At 42.9% G+C, this 19,673-nt stretch overlaps 2 protein-coding genes across 2 annotated transcripts; both read left to right on the top strand.

Moving 5' to 3' along the window:
* The first annotated feature begins 1,253 nt into the window (after positions 1–1,253).
* LOC150029679 (uncharacterized) lies at positions 1,254–3,450 on the top strand. The gene is made up of 2 exons (XM_090296884.1): positions 1,254–3,310; positions 3,447–3,450. The coding sequence occupies exons 1-2, from the start codon at positions 1,254–1,256 to the stop codon at positions 3,448–3,450; spliced, it is 2,061 nt and encodes a 686-aa protein (XP_090153010.1).
* Positions 3,451–14,498: 11,048 nt separating this feature from the next.
* LOC137816225 (putative indole-3-pyruvate monooxygenase YUCCA10) lies at positions 14,499–16,413 on the top strand. The gene is made up of 4 exons (XM_068619301.2): positions 14,499–15,175; positions 15,277–15,510; positions 15,635–15,760; positions 15,969–16,413. Exons 1-4 carry the CDS (start codon positions 14,567–14,569, stop codon positions 16,128–16,130), a joined length of 1,131 nt encoding a protein of 376 aa, XP_068475402.1. The 5' UTR covers positions 14,499–14,566; the 3' UTR covers positions 16,131–16,413.
* The last annotated feature ends 3,260 nt before the right edge of the window (positions 16,414–19,673 follow it).

Genomic DNA, 19,673 nt, shown 5'->3' with positions numbered 1-19,673 from the left:
TCTTCAGAGACCTTTGTACAGTTAGCCGACAGACGAATGGCCGGGACCTTTATATACTTGGCTGACAGACTAGTGGCCGAGACCTTTGTATACTTGGCCAACAGACGAATGGCCGAGACCTTTGTATACTTGGTCGACAGACGAGTGGCTGAGACCTTTGTATACTTGGCTGACAGACGAGTGGCTGAGACCCTTGTATACTTGGCCGACAGACGAGTGGCTGAGACCTTTGCATACTTGGCCGACTGACGAGTGACCAAGACCTTCGGAGACTTAACTGAGACGGTCGAAGACCACATTTATTTGGCCGATGGCCTACCCTCACCGTGAGAATTTGGCCGATGGCCGAACCCCATTACAATTAACGCTCAAACCGAGATCAGTAAAGCTAATCCATCATCAAGAATTAGGTAATGCAACCCTAAGCGGTATCCACCTCGATAAACGGGCCCAACAAGGTAGGCCCATTAGAATAATATAAATAGCACGCATTCCAAGGAGTAAGGTATGTCATTATTACTGTTCACCTACCTGAGAGCTAACCACCCGCTTTACTGACTTGAGCGTCGGAGTGCCTTCGCAGGTACCCCCACCATCCGGTGTTCACCCGACGACCGAGTCCCGAGTGCCGAAGGATAAGCAGGAGGACGAGAAGAATCCCAGTTCATCACCCAGTCACCTGCCCGACCGAAGGAAGAAGAAGAAGACTTCAATAGTTCTCTAGGTTCCATCTCCCTAGCAGGAACAATTGGCACCCACCGTGGGGCCGAGGGAAACTAGCTGAAGGAAAAAAGTAGATGGTTTCGACAAGAAGCATGGAAAGAATGACTGAAGCCGACCAAACAATGCTGCTGTTGTCTCTCCAGAGGGAGATGGCCGAGATGCGAAGAAAGGCCGAGGAGGCCGCTCAGAAAAATGAGCAAGAGCTGCAAGTTCTCCGCAGGGAGAACGAATATATGAGAAAGAAGCTGGGGGAGGGAGGACCCTCTGTCATACCGACGAACGTGGTCAGCAAGTCCTACACCTCTCCCCCCAACCCGGATGTGGCCGAGGGGACGAGAGGCCGACCCCCTCCCCGCGAGACTAAAACGGGCGACGAGTCGTGCCTAATCAGATCCACCCGGCCGACCCTGACGGCCGACCCGAACCGCCGTCACCCCTTTACAAACAACATCATCGAAGTCCCACTTCCTGAGAAGTGGAAGGGTTTCAACCGAGACCGATACGACGGGTCGACCGACCCGGACGAGCATATGGACGCCTACACCACCCATATGAGTCTCTACACCTCGGACGACGCCGTCTTGTGCCGAGTGTTCCCCACATCCTTGAAGGGTGCAGCCCTTAGTTGGTTCACCAAGCTCTCACCCAACTCCATAGATAGCTTTGCCACGCTCGTCGCAAAGTTCGAAACACAGTTCGCGACCAGCCGGCCGCACCATCTGACCTCAATCGCCCTGGTAGGCATCCGCCATGAGAAGGGAGAGTCGCTGAGAGCCTTCGTGGATAGGTTCAGTAAAGTGGCGATGAACATCCGAAATCTGAGTCCGGATGTCGCCATGCACCACATGCTGACAGCCTTGCGCCCGGGGCCCTTTGCCGACAACCTATGCATGCAGCCGGCCGACAGCCTGGACGAGCTGAGAAAGAGAGCCGCTAAGTACATGCAGCTGGAGGAACTAAGAGAGTTCCGCAACCAGGCCCGTGCCGAGGCCGGCGGAGAGAGGAAGGAAGAAAAAGACCGACAGACGCGGCCGATACAGAGAACGGACCGGCGCCGGGAAAACCGAGACCGACCGATCCGTTTCTCGAGGTATACACCCCTAACGGCCGAGCGGGGAAGGATTCTGGACGAAGCCCTTACCGCTGAGCTGATCCCTCCCCCAAGGAAGGTGGCCAGCCCAAATAACGCCGACCGGAGGAAGCAGTGTCGGTACCACCAGAACACCGGACACTCAACCGACGAGTGTCAAGCCCTTAAGGACAAGATAGAGGAACTTATCCAGGCTGGACATCTCCGCCGGTTCGTCAGGAATGGCCGGGACCCACCAGGCCGGGCGGATCCTCCCAGGTGGACGAGGTCACCTCAGCGCGGCCGAGAAAACCAAAACAACAGAGGCGACCGACAACCCGCAAGGGCCGATCCCCCTCGAAGAGACGATCCCCCCAGGGAGGCCGATAGGAGAGGTAACCGAGAGGTTATCAACACTATAGTCGGCGGCTTCGCCGGGGGAGGAAGCACGAACAACGCCCGAAAGAAGCTCCGGGCAGTACATCAGGTAAACGCTGTGGCGTTCCGACCGAGAATGCCACCCATCACATTCACGGACGATGACTTCAAGGGCGTAGACTACCGCCAGCAGGACGACCCGATGGTGATAGCGGTCGACATAGATCGATTCACCATAAGGAAGACCCTCGTAGACCAAGGAAGTTCGGTAGATATCCTCTACTGGAAAACTTTCAAGGCCATGAGAATGACCGAGGCCGAGATGATGCCATACGACGACCACGTGGTAGGATTCTCGGGCGAAAGGGTGGGTACCAAGGGGTATATCGACTTGTACACCACCTTCGGAGAGGGGAAGAACACCAGGACTATCAAAATCCGGTACCTGGTCATCGACGCCAACACCTCCTACAACATCCTCCTCGGCCGACCATCCATCAACCGGCTGATGGCCATGGTATCAACCCCTCATCTCGCAATGAAATTCCCTTCGAAGACAGGAGACATTCTCACGGTCCACGTGGACCAGAAAGAAGCACGGGAGTGCTACGCCGAGAGCCTCCGGGTGGAGCCTCTAAGGACAGACACCTCTCCCCTTCGGGCGAGAAAGTCCTCCCGAAAGGACCGCTCCCCCAGGAAGGACCGGCCTAGGGAGACCCACCCAACCGTGGCACTAGTAGACCTTGATCCCCGGACAACCGAGGACAGGCTAGAGGCAAGAGAGGAGCTGAGGAGAGTCCCCCTCCTCGACGAAGAGCACAGCACGGCTGTAGGGACAGCCTTGGCGGCGGCCGAGGCCGAGGTCATGCACGCCGCGCTAAAAAAGAATGTCGACATGTTCGCATGGACGCCGACCGACATGCCGGGAGTAAGTCCGGATGTCATCACCCATCGGCTGTCCATATTTAAGGAAGCCCGTCCGATCTCCCAAAAGAAGAAGGACTTGGGCGACGAAAAACGACTCGCAGTGAAGGAGGAGGCCGGCAAGCTCCTGTCGGCCGGATTCATAAGGGAGGCCCGATACACGACATGGCTGGCCAACGTCGTCATGGTTACCAAGCCTAACGGTAACTGGATGATGTGCGTCGACTACAGAAACATCAACAGCGCATGCCCGAAGGACACCTACCCCCTCCCGAACATTGACCGACTGGTGGATGGGGCGGCCGGCCACAAAATTATGAGCTTCCTGGACGCTTACTCTGGCTATAACCAGATAAGCATGCACCCGCGGGACAAGGAGAAGACGGCCTTCATGACAACCGATGCCAACTACTACTACGAGGTCATGCCGTTCGGCCTCAAGAACGCCGGGGTGACCTACCAGCGTCTCATGGACAAAATTTTCAAGGGTCTGATAGGCCGGGCGGTAGAAGTCTATGTGGACGACATAGTCGTGAAGTTCGACTCGTTCGAACAACATCTGAAGGATCTGGACGAGGTCTTCAAGACTCTAAGGGGAGTCAACATGAAACTCAACCCCGAAAAATGTACTTTCGGGGTAGAGGGAGGAAAGTTCCTAGGTTTTATGCTCACCCACCGAGGGATAGAGGCCAACCCCGACAAATGTCAGGCCATACTCAGCATGAGAAGCCCGAACACCGTGAAGGAGGGACAACAACTCCTTGGGCGGCTGACCGCCCTCTCTCGGTTCGTCCCCCGCCTGGCCGAGAGGACGAGGCCGATCGTTCAGTTGCTCCGAAAAGGCAAAAAATTCATCTGGGACGACCAATGCGAGGAAATCTTCAAAAAATTTAAGGAGTTCCTCACATCCCCGGCCGTCATCCAGAAGCTGAGACCCGACATCCCAATCCTGGTATATCTAGGAGTCTCGGAAGAAGCAGTCAGCGCTGCCCTAGTGCAGGAAGCCGAGGGCGAGGAGCGATCCATATACTTTGTGAGCCGAACCCTCCACTCGGCCGAGACCCGATATCAAATGATTGAGAAGGTGGCTCTCGCACTCGTCCTCGCGGCAAGACGGATGCGCCCCTACTTCCAAAATCACTCCATAACTGTAAGAACCGACTACCCTATTTTTAAAATTTTATCTAAACCGGACCTTGCAGGGAAGATGATAGGATGGTCGGTCGAACTCTCCGAGTTCGACATACGTTATGAGCCGAGGGGCGCCATCAAGTCTCAATGCTTGGCCGACTTCTCGATCGAGCTAACACCACTGCCCACCCTCTCGGTCGGTTGGACTCTCTACGTGGACGGCTCCTTTAACAAAACAGCGTGTGGAGCGGGAGTTGTCCTGGAAAGGCCGGGCGACCTCCTCCTGGAACAAGCCCTCCAGTTCGGATTTCGGGCGACCAACAACCAGGCCGAGTACGAGGCCTTGCTGGCCGGGTTAAACCTAGCCTACGACATGGGAGCACGCGAGGTTACATGCAAAAGCGACTCCCAGGTGATGGTCGGCCAAATCAATGGAGACTTCGAGGTTAAAGAACCTTTGCTACAGCGATACTACCACGCGGCCAAAAACAGTATCGCCCGCTTCAGCAAAGCACCCTTGCAACACATACCGAGGGAGGACAACAAAAGGGCCGACATCCTGTCCAAGCTCTCGGTCACCAAAAAGAAGAGCCATCAGAGGTCGGTCATACAAATATGGCTAAGACACCCAAGTGTGACGGAAGCCGAGGCCGAGTGTCTAGCTGTAGAAGAAGAAGAGGCTGAGGCCGACTGTTGGATGACACCCGTCATCCGATACCTGACAGACGGCACGTGCGCGGCCGACCAAGAGAAGGCGATGAAGCAACAATGCGCCCGGTACACCTTGATCAACGAGGATTTGTATCGGAGAGGCTACTCAACCCCCCTTCTAAAATGCATAACCAGCAAAAGGGCCGAGTACATCCTGACCGAGATCCATGAAGGAGTCTGCGGAAATCACGCCGGGGCGAGGACCATGGCCGCTAAGGTCTTGAGAGCCGGCTACTACTGGCCGACCGTACGGGGCGACTGTGCCGAATACGTAAAGAAATGTGCCAAGTGCCAAGAATTCGGCCCCCTCCTCCACACCAGGGCGGAAGAACTGCACAGCATCATCTCCCCATGGCCGTTCACCATCTGGGGGATGGACATTATCGGTCCATTCTCTCCGGGGAAAGGGCAGACCAAATTCCTCCTGGTGGGAGTCGACTACTTCACAAAATGGATCGAGGCCGAGCCTCTCGCCTCCATCTCAGCGAAGAATGTACAAAACTTCGTATGGAGGAGCATTGTCTGCCGATTCGGCGTCCCCCACACAATAGTGACTGACAATGGCCGACAGTTCATCGACCGAGGCCTACAGTCCTTCTATGACGACCTGGGCATCAAGTCCATCACGGCCTCGGTAGAACACCCACAAACAAATGGGCAGGCCGAGGCCGCCAACAAGGTCATACTCAATGAGCTGAAGAAGCGGCTGGGCAAGGCAAAAGGACGATGGACCGAGTAACTAATCGAGGTACTTTGGGCGTACAGGTGCACTTCCCAAACTACCACACAGGAAACGCCCTACAGCCTGACATACGGAACCGAGGCCATGATCCCGGTAGAGGTGGCCGAGCCCACCATACGACGACAGATGTTCGATCTCACCCTAAACGAGGAAAGCCTAGCGGTCAACCTCGACCTGGTAAGTGAGCTTCGTGACAAAAGCAAATTCGGGAGGCTGCCTGCAAAGCCCGGGCGTTCAGACGCTACAACACCAAAATCCGGCCTAGAGGTTTCCAGAAGGGCGATCTTGTCTGGAGAATGCGCAGCGACGCAAGAAAAAACGAAGGGAAGTTCTCATCCAACTGGGAGGGGCCTTTCCGAGTCCGAGAAGTCGCACAAGGAGGAGCCTATCATCTAGAATGGCTTTCAGGAAAAATTGTACCGAGGACGTGGAATGCCACGCACCTCAAATTCTATTACAGCTAAAATCAATAAAATCACGCACTCTTTCCTCACCCAATCAGGGAGGTTTTAACGAGGCGTTTTCATCAAAAGTGTTGGAAATATTCTACCGAGAGTACCGGCCGACTGCCCACTTGCTCGATTAACATCGCAAGTGCCGGCCTACCGACTGCCCGCTTGCTCGATTAACATCGCAAGTGCCGGCCTACCGACTGCCCGCTTGCTCGATTAACATCGCAAGTGCCGGCCTACCGACTGCCCACTCGCTCGATTAACATCGCGAATGCCGGCCAACTGATCGCCCACTTGCTCGATTAACATCGCAAGTGTTGGCCACTCAAAATTTAAGGGTCGCAATCAATGGCCGATCGCCCACATTTTACTTGCTCGAGTTTAACACTCGCAACTAATGGCCGATCGCCCATATTTTACGCGCCCGAATACAATATTCGCAATCAATGGCCGATCGCCCACATTTTACTTGCTCAAGTTTAACACTCGCAACTAATGGCCGATCGCCCATATTTTACGCGCTCGAATACAATATTCGCAATTAATGGCCGATCGGCCACATTTTATTTGCTCGAGTTTAACACTCGCAACTAATGGCCGACCGCCCATATTTTACGCACTCGAATACAATATTCGCAATTGAAGGCCGATCGCCCGTATTTACTTGCTCAAGTTTAACACTCGCAACTAATGGCCGATCGCCCATATTTTACGCGCTCGAATACAATATTCGCAATTAATGGCCGATCGCCCACATTTTATTTGCTCGAGTTTAACACTCGCAACTAATGGCCGACCGCCCATATTTTACGCGCTCGAATACAATATTCGCAATTGAAGGCCGATCGCCCGTATTCACTTGCTCGAATCCAACATTCACAAATAACGGCCGATCGCCCATATTTTACCTACTCAAACTTAATACTCGCAATCACTGGCCGACCGCCAGATTTTACTTGTTCGAATTCACACAATCGCGTTTATGGCCGACCGCCCAAGGTCTAACCTGTTCGAATACATTCGTAAGTTTTGGCCGATCGCCCGAACCAGTGGGAGATCGATTGTTTAACTTATCAATTATTGATACAAAATGATAAAGAAAGAAACTGGACGATATATTAATCAAAGCACCGGGCGATACATCAAAATACAAAATAAGAAGGCCACGCCCCGGCCTTGGAGGATGCTTAAAGAAAGAAGGAAAAAGCCACAACCCGGCCAAAGGTATAAGCCTAGTCCTGCACCTCAACGCACTCACCCTCCTCGGCCTCAGCCTCCTTACCTTGAACATCGGCCTCCCCTCCTTCGGTCCCGGCCGGTTCAACCCCTCGAGCAGTCAAGGCCGCCACTTCAGCACTCGGCATGATCCGACCCTGATAGACTTCACAATCAAGGTCGAACTCCCCAGCAGCCGGCGGCCCTCCATATTGCACGTGCGCTTGACGCACGGCTCTTTCAAAGCACTGCTTCAGTAACTCCTCGGCCTCGTCGTAATTCTCGTCGAGTTCAGCTTCGACTTTGGCCTTGGCAGTTTGGAGGGCAAGTACCTCAGCGGCCGACTCGGCAAGCTTTCTGTCGGCCCATTCCTTCAACTGGGCGACCTCAGCAGCCGCCCTCCTCTTTTCAGCCTCAAGCTGCCGCTTGGCCTCGGCAGCCTCATTCTGAGCCAGCTCCCTGTCGGCCGACTCCTTGGCAATCTTGGTTGTCAAGTCAGCGTTAGCAGCCAAAGATTGATCCAAAGATTGGGTGGCCTCCGAGAGCTGGTGCTCCAAATGTGACACGGTCTCCACGTGTCGGTCTTGCCCCTGGAGACCGTGCTGGAAAAGCACGACCGAGTGGCACACGAGCTCGAGGCCACTCCTGAAGAGCTCTGTCGGGGCGACACCTTGTAGAGACTCCCGAGACTCATCGGGGAGCGCCACACGAACCCTTCGTGTGAACTGATGGCCGCGCCCCAAGAGGTCGAAGGGGGTCGGCCCAGATGAGCCCGGGCGGGAGCGCGGAGAGAGCTGCGCCACTTCGGCCGCCTCTCGACGAGGAGGAGGCGGGATCGGCATCGAGCCGGGCGATCGGACGGTAGTTGCTACGTTACTACCCTCCCTCGGCCTCTTCTTAGACTTCTGGGAAGGACCAGCCCGCTCCCTGGTTGGGGCCGCCACCTCACCGATCGGAGGCATCACCTCCAAGCTGCGGCGACCCTTGCGCTCGGCCGCTTTCTGTCGGTGCTTATCAAGCACACCAACAGCACTTGGCCGCTCGTTCACCATGGTCTCTGCAAAAAGAAAACACAAGTTAATAAAGGCCGAACGATGAAAGATGACGACCAACGGACCGACTAAACTCCAAAACAAAAACCCATACCCCGAACGGCCGCCCAACGCCCAGGCTTGGCATAAGCCTTGACCAGCGTCCGACATGGGAGCCTCCTCGGGAGGGCGTCAAAGAGCGAAAGAATTTCCATCTCATCGGCACCCTCTGTCGGCCTCGGCCATTCTTTGAAGCCGCAGGGCTTGCGAGTCCAGTAGAGAGGGAACCTCGATCTACCGGACTCGTCAAAAAATATGGCTGTCGCCTCCGGCCGAATGATGACTTTAACGAAACGCTCCTTAAATCTTTTGTAGGAGTCGACAAATAGGTCGAACAAAACACTACCCGTCCGCCCAACCAATGAATGCCACGAGGCCTTCTTGGCAGGGTGAGAGGCATAATGACAAAGAAAACAAGAGGGAGAAGGATGAAGGCGCATTACGTCGCACAACAGGCGGAAGGCCTGAAGGGACGCCCAGGTATTCGAATGAACCTGGGTGGGCGCCACGTTGAGCGCTCGAAGAACGCCCATCGTAAACGTGTCAAAAGGCAAAGACACGTGGAGGTCAGAAAAGAAACAAGTGTACATGTAAAAGAAAGGGGGACCGTCACCCGGTCGCCCCATACACACTCTCTCAGTTGGCTCACAAGGCACAACATCGAAATAGCTAGAGTGGCCGCCCGGCTTTAAGACTGGGTTCTTAACAAAGAACTCGGTCACGCACTCCGCAGTACTATATGTGGAAGATTTCTCAACCACGTTAGGATCCACCCAGCTAAAATCCATTAGCGGTATGGCCGAGGGAGGAGAGTCCGAACGGTCACACGCAACCGCTGGATCATCCTCCCTCACAATTTCCACCGGGGACGACCCCTCGGTCAACCCAACGGACTGGGAGCCGGTGGAAGAAGAAGAAGAAGAAGATGAAGAGGAAGACTGTCCGATAGGAGAAATCGAACGGTCAGCGGAACACATTGGACGGGCGGGGGGAGAAGATGTTCGACCGGATGAAGAGGATGTAGGCCGAGACCGGCTCGACATGACTAACCTTTTTGGGAAATGAAGTATAGACGAAGGATCACTCGGCTATCAGAGCTAAGGGCGAGAGTGCGCTCGGCTATCAGTTCGCTCCAATAAAAGTTATAAGAACGCGACGCTGTGGTGGACCCCTATATATAGGGCCCATGGGCCTCGGAATTCGAAACGTCGTATCAATCTCAACCGTTAGATCTAAGAGATCTAACGGTTCACAAATTCCCCGCCCAAAAAAACCCCTCATCAATGCGCGTCACGTCGCGCCGTCTGAGGTCATGTCACGCCGCCTAGTCAAGTCACACCTCGAAAAACGAAACGACCGCACGACCAAGGGAGCCCAACCGACTCCCATTATCAAAGACTCATCGGACATATCTAACACATCTGCCCTTGAGCCTGGGGGGCAAGTGTACCGGTACTGGGCGAGGCCGGGACCCACCTGCTTGCCCGACGCCCAGTCAACCCTGACCGAGAGACCGAGAAGCCAAGATCTTCAGAGACCTTTGTACAGTTAGCCGACAGACGAATGGCCGAGACCTTTATATACTTGGCTGACAGACTAGTGGCCGAGACCTTTGTATACTTGGCCAACAGACGAATGGCCGAGACCTTTGTATACTTGGTCGACAGACGAGTGGCTGAGACCTTTGTATACTTGGCCGACAGACGAGTGGCTGAGACCCTTGTATACTTGGCCGACAGACGAGTGGCTGAGACCTTTGCATACTTGGCCGACTGACGAGTGACCAAGACCTTCGGAGACTTAACTGAGACGGTCGAAGACCACATTTATTTGGCCGATGGCCTACCCTCACCGTGAGAATTTGGCCGATGGCCGAACCCCATTACAATTAACGCTCAAACCGAGATCAGTAAAGCTAATCCATCATCAAGAATTAGGTAATGCAACCCTAAGCGGTATCCACCTCGATAAACGGGCCCAACAAGGTAGGCCCATTAGAATAATATAAATAGCACGCATTCCAAGGAGTAAGGTATGTCATTATTACTGTTCACCTACCTGAGAGCTAACCACCCGCTTTACTGACTTGAGCGTCGGAGTGCCTTCGCAGGTACCCCCACCATCCGGTGTTCACCCGACGACCGAGTCCCGAGTGCCGAAGGATAAGCAGGAGGACGAGAAGAATCCCAGTTCATCACCCAGTCACCTGCCCGACCGAAGGAAGAAGAAGAAGACTTCAATAGTTCTCTAGGTCCCATCTCCCTAGCAGGAACATCATACAACTAGAAACTAACAATAAGTTATAAACAATAAGACTTATGAATTATGTAATCCAGAAGCTAATTACACATTAAAAAAAAAGGATTCTGGATTACATAATTCAAAAACTAATTCTGGATCTAGAAAAAAACTTCCGAATTATGTAATCTGAAATATTAAAAAATAATAATTTTGGAATTAAAAAAACTTATGGGGTAGCACAAGAAGGTATGGAGCTGCAGGAAGAAGCAGCCTCATTTACAAGATAAGAAAAAAAGTTCTGGCCCAAACACTAAAATCAAGAAAAGAAAAAAATTAGGCTTCTTCTTTCTGCACCCCTACATCTTTCTTCCTGCACCCCACAATTTTCTAAATCCCGAAATTGGCCTTAATATTTTATTTGAAAAAGGACACCATGGTTACCGGAAATACGAATCTGGGAGTGTGCTACGGATTCAGCAATCCAGAACTGAATATTTTTTTTTCCGGATAAGGGGGTGTTCCAGAAGCAATTTTTGCATAAATTATTAATTTCCAGATTGCTGAATCCGGAAGTCTAATTCTATTATGGATTCATGGATCCGAAATGTTTTTTTTTTCAATTACATATTTTTGAATCCTGAATGCATATTTCTGTTACGGATTGGTGGATCCGGAATGTTTTTTTTAAATGATGCATATTTTGAATTACGGATTGGTGGATCCAAAATTTTACCGGAAGTGTCAATCCAAAAAATTTTCGGATTCCATAATTCATAATGCAAAAAATAAATATAGTTGAAGTGCATTTTAGGGTTTTTAAAGAATAATAGGAACAATTTGGTCTGTGCATAACATTGTGGGGGTGCAGGAAGAAACTACCAAAAAATTATTTGTATTGGAATGAGCCACGACTATGATACTTCTTTTATTTCCTACACCCAGTCAATTCTGACCTCCACCCTATCACTAAGTGAAATGACAAAAATACTTTTTTTTTTACTTTCTAAATAGGAGTGTGGGTGCATATTAGAATGCATATTTCGAATTTGATATTTTGGAGTACAATTTTGGATTTGGATTAGAATACCTACCTTTTTTAGGCTTTCCATAACAACTTTTCAAAATATCCTTTATATATTTTTAATGTTTTTTCCAAAATTCTTTTTTTTTAAAATGTATTATTTATATTTTTAATTTTCCTTTTTGGAATAAGACTTTGGTTTTTTTCAAAATTTAATTTCTGTAAAGCAGAAAATTTATTCTAAATTTCTTTTTCTATAATGTATTTTTCAATTCTGAATTCTCAAATTCTGAATGAAGGACAATTCTAGAATTTCATAAATTGATAGGACGCAGGTTAGAATTTATTGGATACAAAAAGAAAAAGTCCCATGAGATTCTTCTAGCCCTTTGTACGGCCAATTACTTCCTGCACCCCATACATTTTTAAATTTCCAAAACGGTATTTCATGAAAATGAAAATCTGAAAGATATTTTTGAATCCATAAGTGTTTTTTAGATTTATAAAATTATTTTTTTTAGATTTCAGATAAGTCTATAGATTATGTAATTAAAAAAAAAATTCAGATTATGTATTTCAAAAGCTAATCACACATTTGAAAAAAAAAATTTATATTACATAATTCAGAAACTATTCTCATATATAAAAAAGACTTCTAGATTATGTAATCTAGAAACTAATAAAAAAAATTCAGATTAAATAATTTGGAAATTAATAAAAATAAATTCCAAATTAAATAATTTAGAAACTAATTACAAATAAAAAAAAACTTTCCGATGTAATTAGAATATTAAAAAGAAAGTTTTGAAATAAAATATTATGGGAATGACACAATAATGTATGGAGGTGCAGGATAAGGCAATATGTTTTCTATTTGCACTTTCTACTCAATTTCTTTATTTTCTTTCATATATCCAAGTTTCTTTTCTTCTCTCAGTGCTTTCTCTAAGGTACTTGAACCTCTCCATCAATTATTAATTTTTTTGTACTAATATTTTTATACTTAAAAGTTTAGACTTTATTTCATATTTTATTTTAATATTTTTATAGTATGTTTACTTATTTTTTATAATATATTTTTTAACTTAAGTTTTTTTCTTTAAATGCCTGATATATTTTAGTAGTAAAATCATTATTCTTTAAAGGAAAAATTCAAACTTTGAACGAAAAAATCGTTATCTCATAAATAGACGAGTAGGCCAACTGCAGACAAAATTCAAAGAGACGAAATGTACGAAGAAGCTTGCATGGCCACAAACAAACGTCTATGTTTTGAAAAGATTGTTATAATATGTTATAATAAACAAATTTGAACATTTATAATTATTTTAAATAATAAATTACAGAAAAAAACAACTGTATATAGAAAAATAGTCTAATTAATTTAGATGCGCCGACAAAATATGTTTTTGCATGTTATTGATTACTAGGTACAGTAAATTATTAGTTTTATAATAATTATATTAATTTTTCATTGACTAATAACATAGTTTTATACTAATAACACATAAAAAATATAGTAACAAGAAAACTCTAAATACAATTTAAGAATCAAGATTTGGAAATACAAAACAAAACTAAAGCCACGACATAACGCTAGAAGCATCGTAATTTAAAAAATATAAATGAAAAAGCAATTAAAACTTTATTAATTATAATAAAAAATATTTCTACTACTAAAAATTAAAATTGTATTCTTTCATTTCATTTAATTAATATAAAAATATGAATTAGTATGATGGTGGTTAGAAAATTTATTAAAAATAATTAAAGTTTTGTTTTGCATGTATTATTTTTTATATATTTATGTAAATGTATCATAGTATCCTATCAAAGTTTTGTTACACAATATTTCAATAAATGACTAATTTTTTAACGAGTATCTTTTTCTCATCTCTAGTCGATGTGGGATAGGCTCGAAATGGCTCTGATACCATATTACAAAGTGGACTTTAAGTCTAACTCAACCCCATAAAACCGGCTCATAGGGTTGAGGTTTGCACCCACTTATATACTATGAAAGGCTCTCATCTCTAGTCGATGTGGGATCTCCAACATAGTAAATTATTATTTTTTCTTAAAGATAGATATATAAAATAAAAAATATATATAACAATAAATATTACTTTTATAATTTTTAATATATTTAATAAATTTATTTCAATTTAACACACAAATATTTTCTATTTTATTTTTAATTTTTTTATTAAAAAATACAAGTAATCAATAAATATTATATATTAAAAAATTTAATTAACTTAAATCTACAACAACAAAAAATATCATAATTCATATTTTTTTAATAATAAAAATAAATTTATAAATTTACATTTTACATATTTAAAATAATTTCTTCCCAACTATTAAATCACTTATAAATTTCAATAATTCATAATCACAGATTCATTTGATAATTTATTAATAAAAAAAGTCTCAAATATCCTCACAATCATCCTAATATTCTAAATCGACTCTGTCCATCCAAACATATAATGAAAACATGTTAGCAACAAGTCTTTCTCTATTCCACCCAAAAGTTGGGTGGAAACCCTTGAACCACAAAACTTAGATGGACTTTAAAGCATTTTGTAGAATATGTGAATTAATTGCGATGCAAAAGCCATTGATTCTATAAAAGAAGAAACCATTTTGAAAATATTAGGAAAAAGTAAATATATATGCAGTATTTAGTATTTTGTTTATGCAGCAGGTAAGGAGAAGAACAGAAAGAGTTTATAAAGAAAATTCAGAATTATTAAAAAAGTAAAAGATATATGTTCAGTATATAAATTCATGCCATAACTTTGAAACAAAAACAAAGGCTGACAGAAGAATAACAGAAGAGAAGGGTGAAACAAAGAACAGACAATGCAGAAAGAGAAGGTGATAATAGTCGGAGCCGGAACTTCTGGCATGGCCATCGCTGCATGCTTAACAAAACAATCAATACCTTACATCATTCTCGAAAGAGAAGATTGTTTGGCTTCCTTGTGGCAAAAGTACACGTACGATCGTCTCCATCTCCATTTGGGGAAGAAAGTGTGCGAGTTGCCGTTCTTTCCGTTTCCCAACTCTTACCCTAACTACGTGCCTCGGAAGCTGTTCTTAGAGTACTTGAGAAGCTACGAGAAGCACTTTGACATGAAGATTTTGTACCACCGTTGCGTGGTGCTGGCGGAGTATGACGAAGGGGAAGAGCTGTGGAGAGTGAAGGCTGAGAACAGAAGTACTGGTGAGGTGGAGGAGTACGGTGGAAGGTTCTTGGTGGTGGCAAGTGGCGAAGATAAACCTCACGTGCCTAGGGTTGAAGGGTTGGAGAGTTTCAGAGGAAAAGTGATTCATTCAACTTTGTACAAAAACGGGAAGGAGTACAGAGACGAACACGTTCTGGTTGTTGGATCTGGGAATTCTGGCATGGAGATTGCGCTTGATTTGGCCAATTTTGGTGCCAAACCTTCCATCATTGCTCGCACTCCGGTACACAATTTTGGATCAAATTCTGTGATTGCTAAATTTTTTTGATACAATTTTATTCACTTATAAGTTGATAAGAATATTATGATTATGTGTACATGAAGGTTCATTTTCTTTCGAGGGATATGATGTATTATGGATCGCTTTTGATGAAGTATTTGTCGCCAAAAATAGTAGAGAAACTGTTGGTGATAGTTAGCAAGATTGTGTATGGTGATCTGAGTAAGTATGGGCTACCGTTTCCCAGTGAGGGTCCTTTCGTATCGAAGCAAAAGTACGGTAAGTTCCCAGTCATTGATTTGGGAACAATCAAGAAAATCAAATTTGGAGAGATACAGGTAAGAGGACTTATCACAGTTTTTACAGTTTTGATCAAGAAAAAGGAAAATAAAATCTCAATTGAAGAGAAATTGTTGAATACAGACACAGAGTAAAGTTCATTGTATGATGCTACATATGCAGGTGTTGCCCATAGAAATAGAGAGTATAAGAGGCAACGAAGTGTTGTTCAGAGATGGCAAATCGCTCACGTTTGATTCAATTATTTTCTGCACAGGCTTCAAGAGAACAACTCAAAAATGGCTCAAGGTATGTATCATATTCATACTTATTTATCTGTTATATATGCCATCTGTTATATATTTATTATTAGTTTCGAGGGATAAAAGATAAAATTTCTTCAAAACTATTTAAATATTGTCGAATTTCAATGTATCTTCCTTCTTGGTTCTTTATGTGTGTAGCAGTAGACAAGTTTGATGGAATAAGGTTTATGATGACAATTTGTTTTAAACAGGGAGGTGATGATCTTCTAAACAAGGATGGTTTTCCTAGTTTGCCAAATCAGTGGAAAGGTAAGAACGGTTTGTATTGCGTTGGAATGGGAAGAAGAGGATTCTTTGGAGCTAATCTTGAGGCTCAAAGCATAGCAAATGATATTGTCTCCATTATTCCTTAAAGAAACAATAAATATTGATATGTCAAGTGCTATATTTTACAATTTACATTCATTTATGAGTTGTATTGTAACATGTTTTTTTTACCTTTTATACTATATAAGATAGGTATATATACAAGGTATTGTGGTCAAAGAAACATAGGTATTGTGGTCAAAGAAACATGAACATTTCCACCTATGGTCAAGCACTTAATATGTACCACTCTTCTTAAATATTTCAATTTTTATTTTATTTTATTTTACTCATATAATAGATTTTCAGATTTTTTTAAAATAAAAACTTTCATATTAGATATCACTATGCAACTTAAGATCTCAGTTAGGTTGACACAACAAACATGAAAAAAAATATTATTGAAAAAAAAAATAAAAATTCAGACTTTTCAATTCAAAAATTTACGAATATTAAGTTTGTGACTTTATATATATATATATATATATATATATATATATTCTATACTTAGATTCCAACTCATATTTAAAAAACTAATTACGGAAATGTCATCCAACTTTTTATTATGTTAATTTATTTTTGTAGCTTTTTTCTTATGTTATAAACTTAAACACGCAATTTAATAATACTGTTTAATTATTTTTATTGAAATATATTTGTAATATTTTATGTGTATTTTACTCACTATTAACAGTCAAATACAATCAAAACATATTAAAAATGATTGAGAACACAATATCAAATTATAGATAATAGTTAATTTTTAAGAAAAAACAGTAAAACGTAAACTATAAATTACAAGATAATTTACTTAAATAAAGAAAACAAACAATTAAAAGAAAAGGGGTGGTGGGACAAATGTTGTGGGGCTTTGGCAATAATACAAAGCCAAGAGGGCATCCAAAGCAATAGAAGAAGTTAAGGACTAAAAATTGTTATTCTACCACATATGTAAAGTAAGATGATCACCGGTCGGTGAAGCGACGCTGTCAACATGATCGCCGTTTGAGGAACGACGACTCCCACTGTGTAGTCGGTGGTCGTCGAATATGCAAAGGGCAACATGATCGCCGGTCGAGAAAACGGCGATAACAATGCGTGCGTAGTCGGTGGTCGCCGAAGGTATGTAAAGTAAGATGATCACAGGTCGGTGAAGTGGCGCTGTCAACATGATCGCCGTTTGAGGAACGACGACCCCCACTGTGTAGTCGGTGGTCGTCGAATATGCAAAGGGCAACATGATCGCCGGTCGAGGAAACGGCGATCACCATGCGTGCGTAGTCGGTGGTCGCCAAAGGTATGCAAAGATCAACATGAACGCCGGTTGATGAAGCGGCGTTCACCTTAGGTCTCCATGATCGCGATCGATGAAGCGGCGTTCTCCATGTGTGTAGTCGGTGGTCGCCGAAGTATTGTAGAGGTCAACAAGATCGCTGGTCGAGGGAGTGGCGTTCTCCATATGTGGGTAGTCGCGTGGCGAGGTGAAAGTATGTGGCTTGGGTCCTGGGAGGTTCGGTATAGTTGAGTGTTGCTTTGAGGTAACCTGATGGTTATTTTTTTGGGTATGGTTTTCTCTCTTTAAGGTTGTTCTGCTGCAACCATAAAGGAGAGCTTCTTTTGTGGATGATGTAGGAAGTCCACTACTGGTTACTGTATATGGGTTGGGATACCCTTGAAGTATCCCCTTAATTCTATTTATTCATTGCTGATAAAAAAAAAATCTTTATTGTAATAATATATGTTTTATTTTTAAGTTTCTTAAATTATAAACCCTAAACCTAAATCAGTTCACAGTTAAATTTAAAGTCTATTTTTTAAAACAATATAATTTATATTTAAAGTTTCATGAATTTAAAATTTAATACCTGGACATAATTTCGTATTCATAATAGACTATGCAGGTGCAATTGGAACCACAACACTAAGATTTTAACACTTCTTCCATTTATCCATTTCTTATGTCTTTCTTTTTTGCAATCTACAATTAATCTTAATTATTCAAACAATATTATAACATACATCCTTTATGAGCAATTGTTACAAACATAAAAATAAAGGAATATTTTATGAAATAAAAAAACTCAGAAAGTAGTTACAGAATTCACTCTAAAATTTATATCAGTGCCTCCGTAGTATTCACATTTATACTACAATTATACCTTTTACAAACATTTTCCACGTCAATATTAATAATTCCTTTTACCTATAACTCATTTCATATTTATTAATAGGAATCTCATGTAGTTTCATCCTCCATTAACTATGGATAATAATTTTCTTTCACGTTACCTTTAAATGCACTAGTTCTTACTTCATAGCTTTTTCCTCCTCTTCCTATACATTTTATTTAGATAGCACTCCAACCTATTTCTTTAAAAGCCATTCATTAATCTTGCACAACCTTTTAGTATCTAGTAAAGAAGGTAACTTATCTAAAAAATCAAATCTATTCATTATTAACATACTCAAAATCTTACCTAAAAATAAACACTACAATAAAATCATGATATAAAAACCAATTTTTAGAAACCAAAATAATTAGTTACTATAATTAGAGACCATTTTAAAAACTAAATAAAAATTTGGTTTCTAAATTAGTTTCTATTATTGTTAAATAGTTTCTAAATTGGTATCTAATTAGCCATCAAGGTTTTAACTACCAATTATTTAGTTTCTAAATTTGGGTTCTAAAAACTTGGTTGCTAATTAGATACCAATTTAGAAACTATTTAACAATAATATAAACTAATTTAGAAACCAATTTTTTTTTAAGTTTCTAAAATGGTCTATAGTTTAATTGCTATTGCAACTAATTATTTTGGTCTCAAAAAATTGGTTTCTATTCCAAGATTTTATAGTAGTGAAAGGGATATCTAATAATAATATTTAAAATTAGTTGAGAAAAATTTATAATATTAATTAATATTTAGATAATAAGATATAAGTAATTGAAGTTTATACTTTTAGTACTTGAAATCAATTGAAAAAAAATTAAAATAAAAAATATTAGTTAAGATCTAAAAATAGATCATGATAAAAATAACCTAACTTATATATATTATGATGTGAAGTCATTTAAATTTTGAACAAAAAGAATAAGTATGATTCTTAAATTTTTGAGAAAAATAGTAATATAGTAACACAAGATTTCTAATTGTGTATCACCATAAAATTCTTAACAATATTTTTTTTTGGTTGCAAATGTGGGAATGCAATAGGGTTTGTGTCGTGATAAACTATTAAATTCGGCAACATGACAACGTTGATTTGCTTTGCATTCATTAATTGACTTCCTATGTTAGGTTGCCTTAAACAGAAACCCAACTACTAATCAAAGCAAAGAATTAAAAAGTTGGAAAATATAGATCCACCCTTTTGTCAAATCTACATTATTTGCTTTTCTTCATAAAACTTTCAAGTTTTTTTCCAAATAATTAACAAATGTCTTTAACTTAATTAAATTAAACACATAAAATTTGTCAATAAATTTCCAATTTTCTTTATTCACGTTTTCCTATTAAATTATCGATTTTCACATGATCTGTTAATTCTTAATGGAATGATGATAGTCACATGAAAAAGTTATAAAA

Source organism: Phaseolus vulgaris, chromosome 1 (genome assembly GCF_051622355.1).
Source record: "Phaseolus vulgaris cultivar YP4 chromosome 1, ASM5162235v1, whole genome shotgun sequence".
Classification (NCBI taxonomy): domain Eukaryota; kingdom Viridiplantae; phylum Streptophyta; class Magnoliopsida; order Fabales; family Fabaceae; genus Phaseolus; species Phaseolus vulgaris.
The sequence above is the reverse complement of the archived record's forward strand: the minus strand, read 5'-3'. Positions and strand labels throughout refer to the sequence as shown.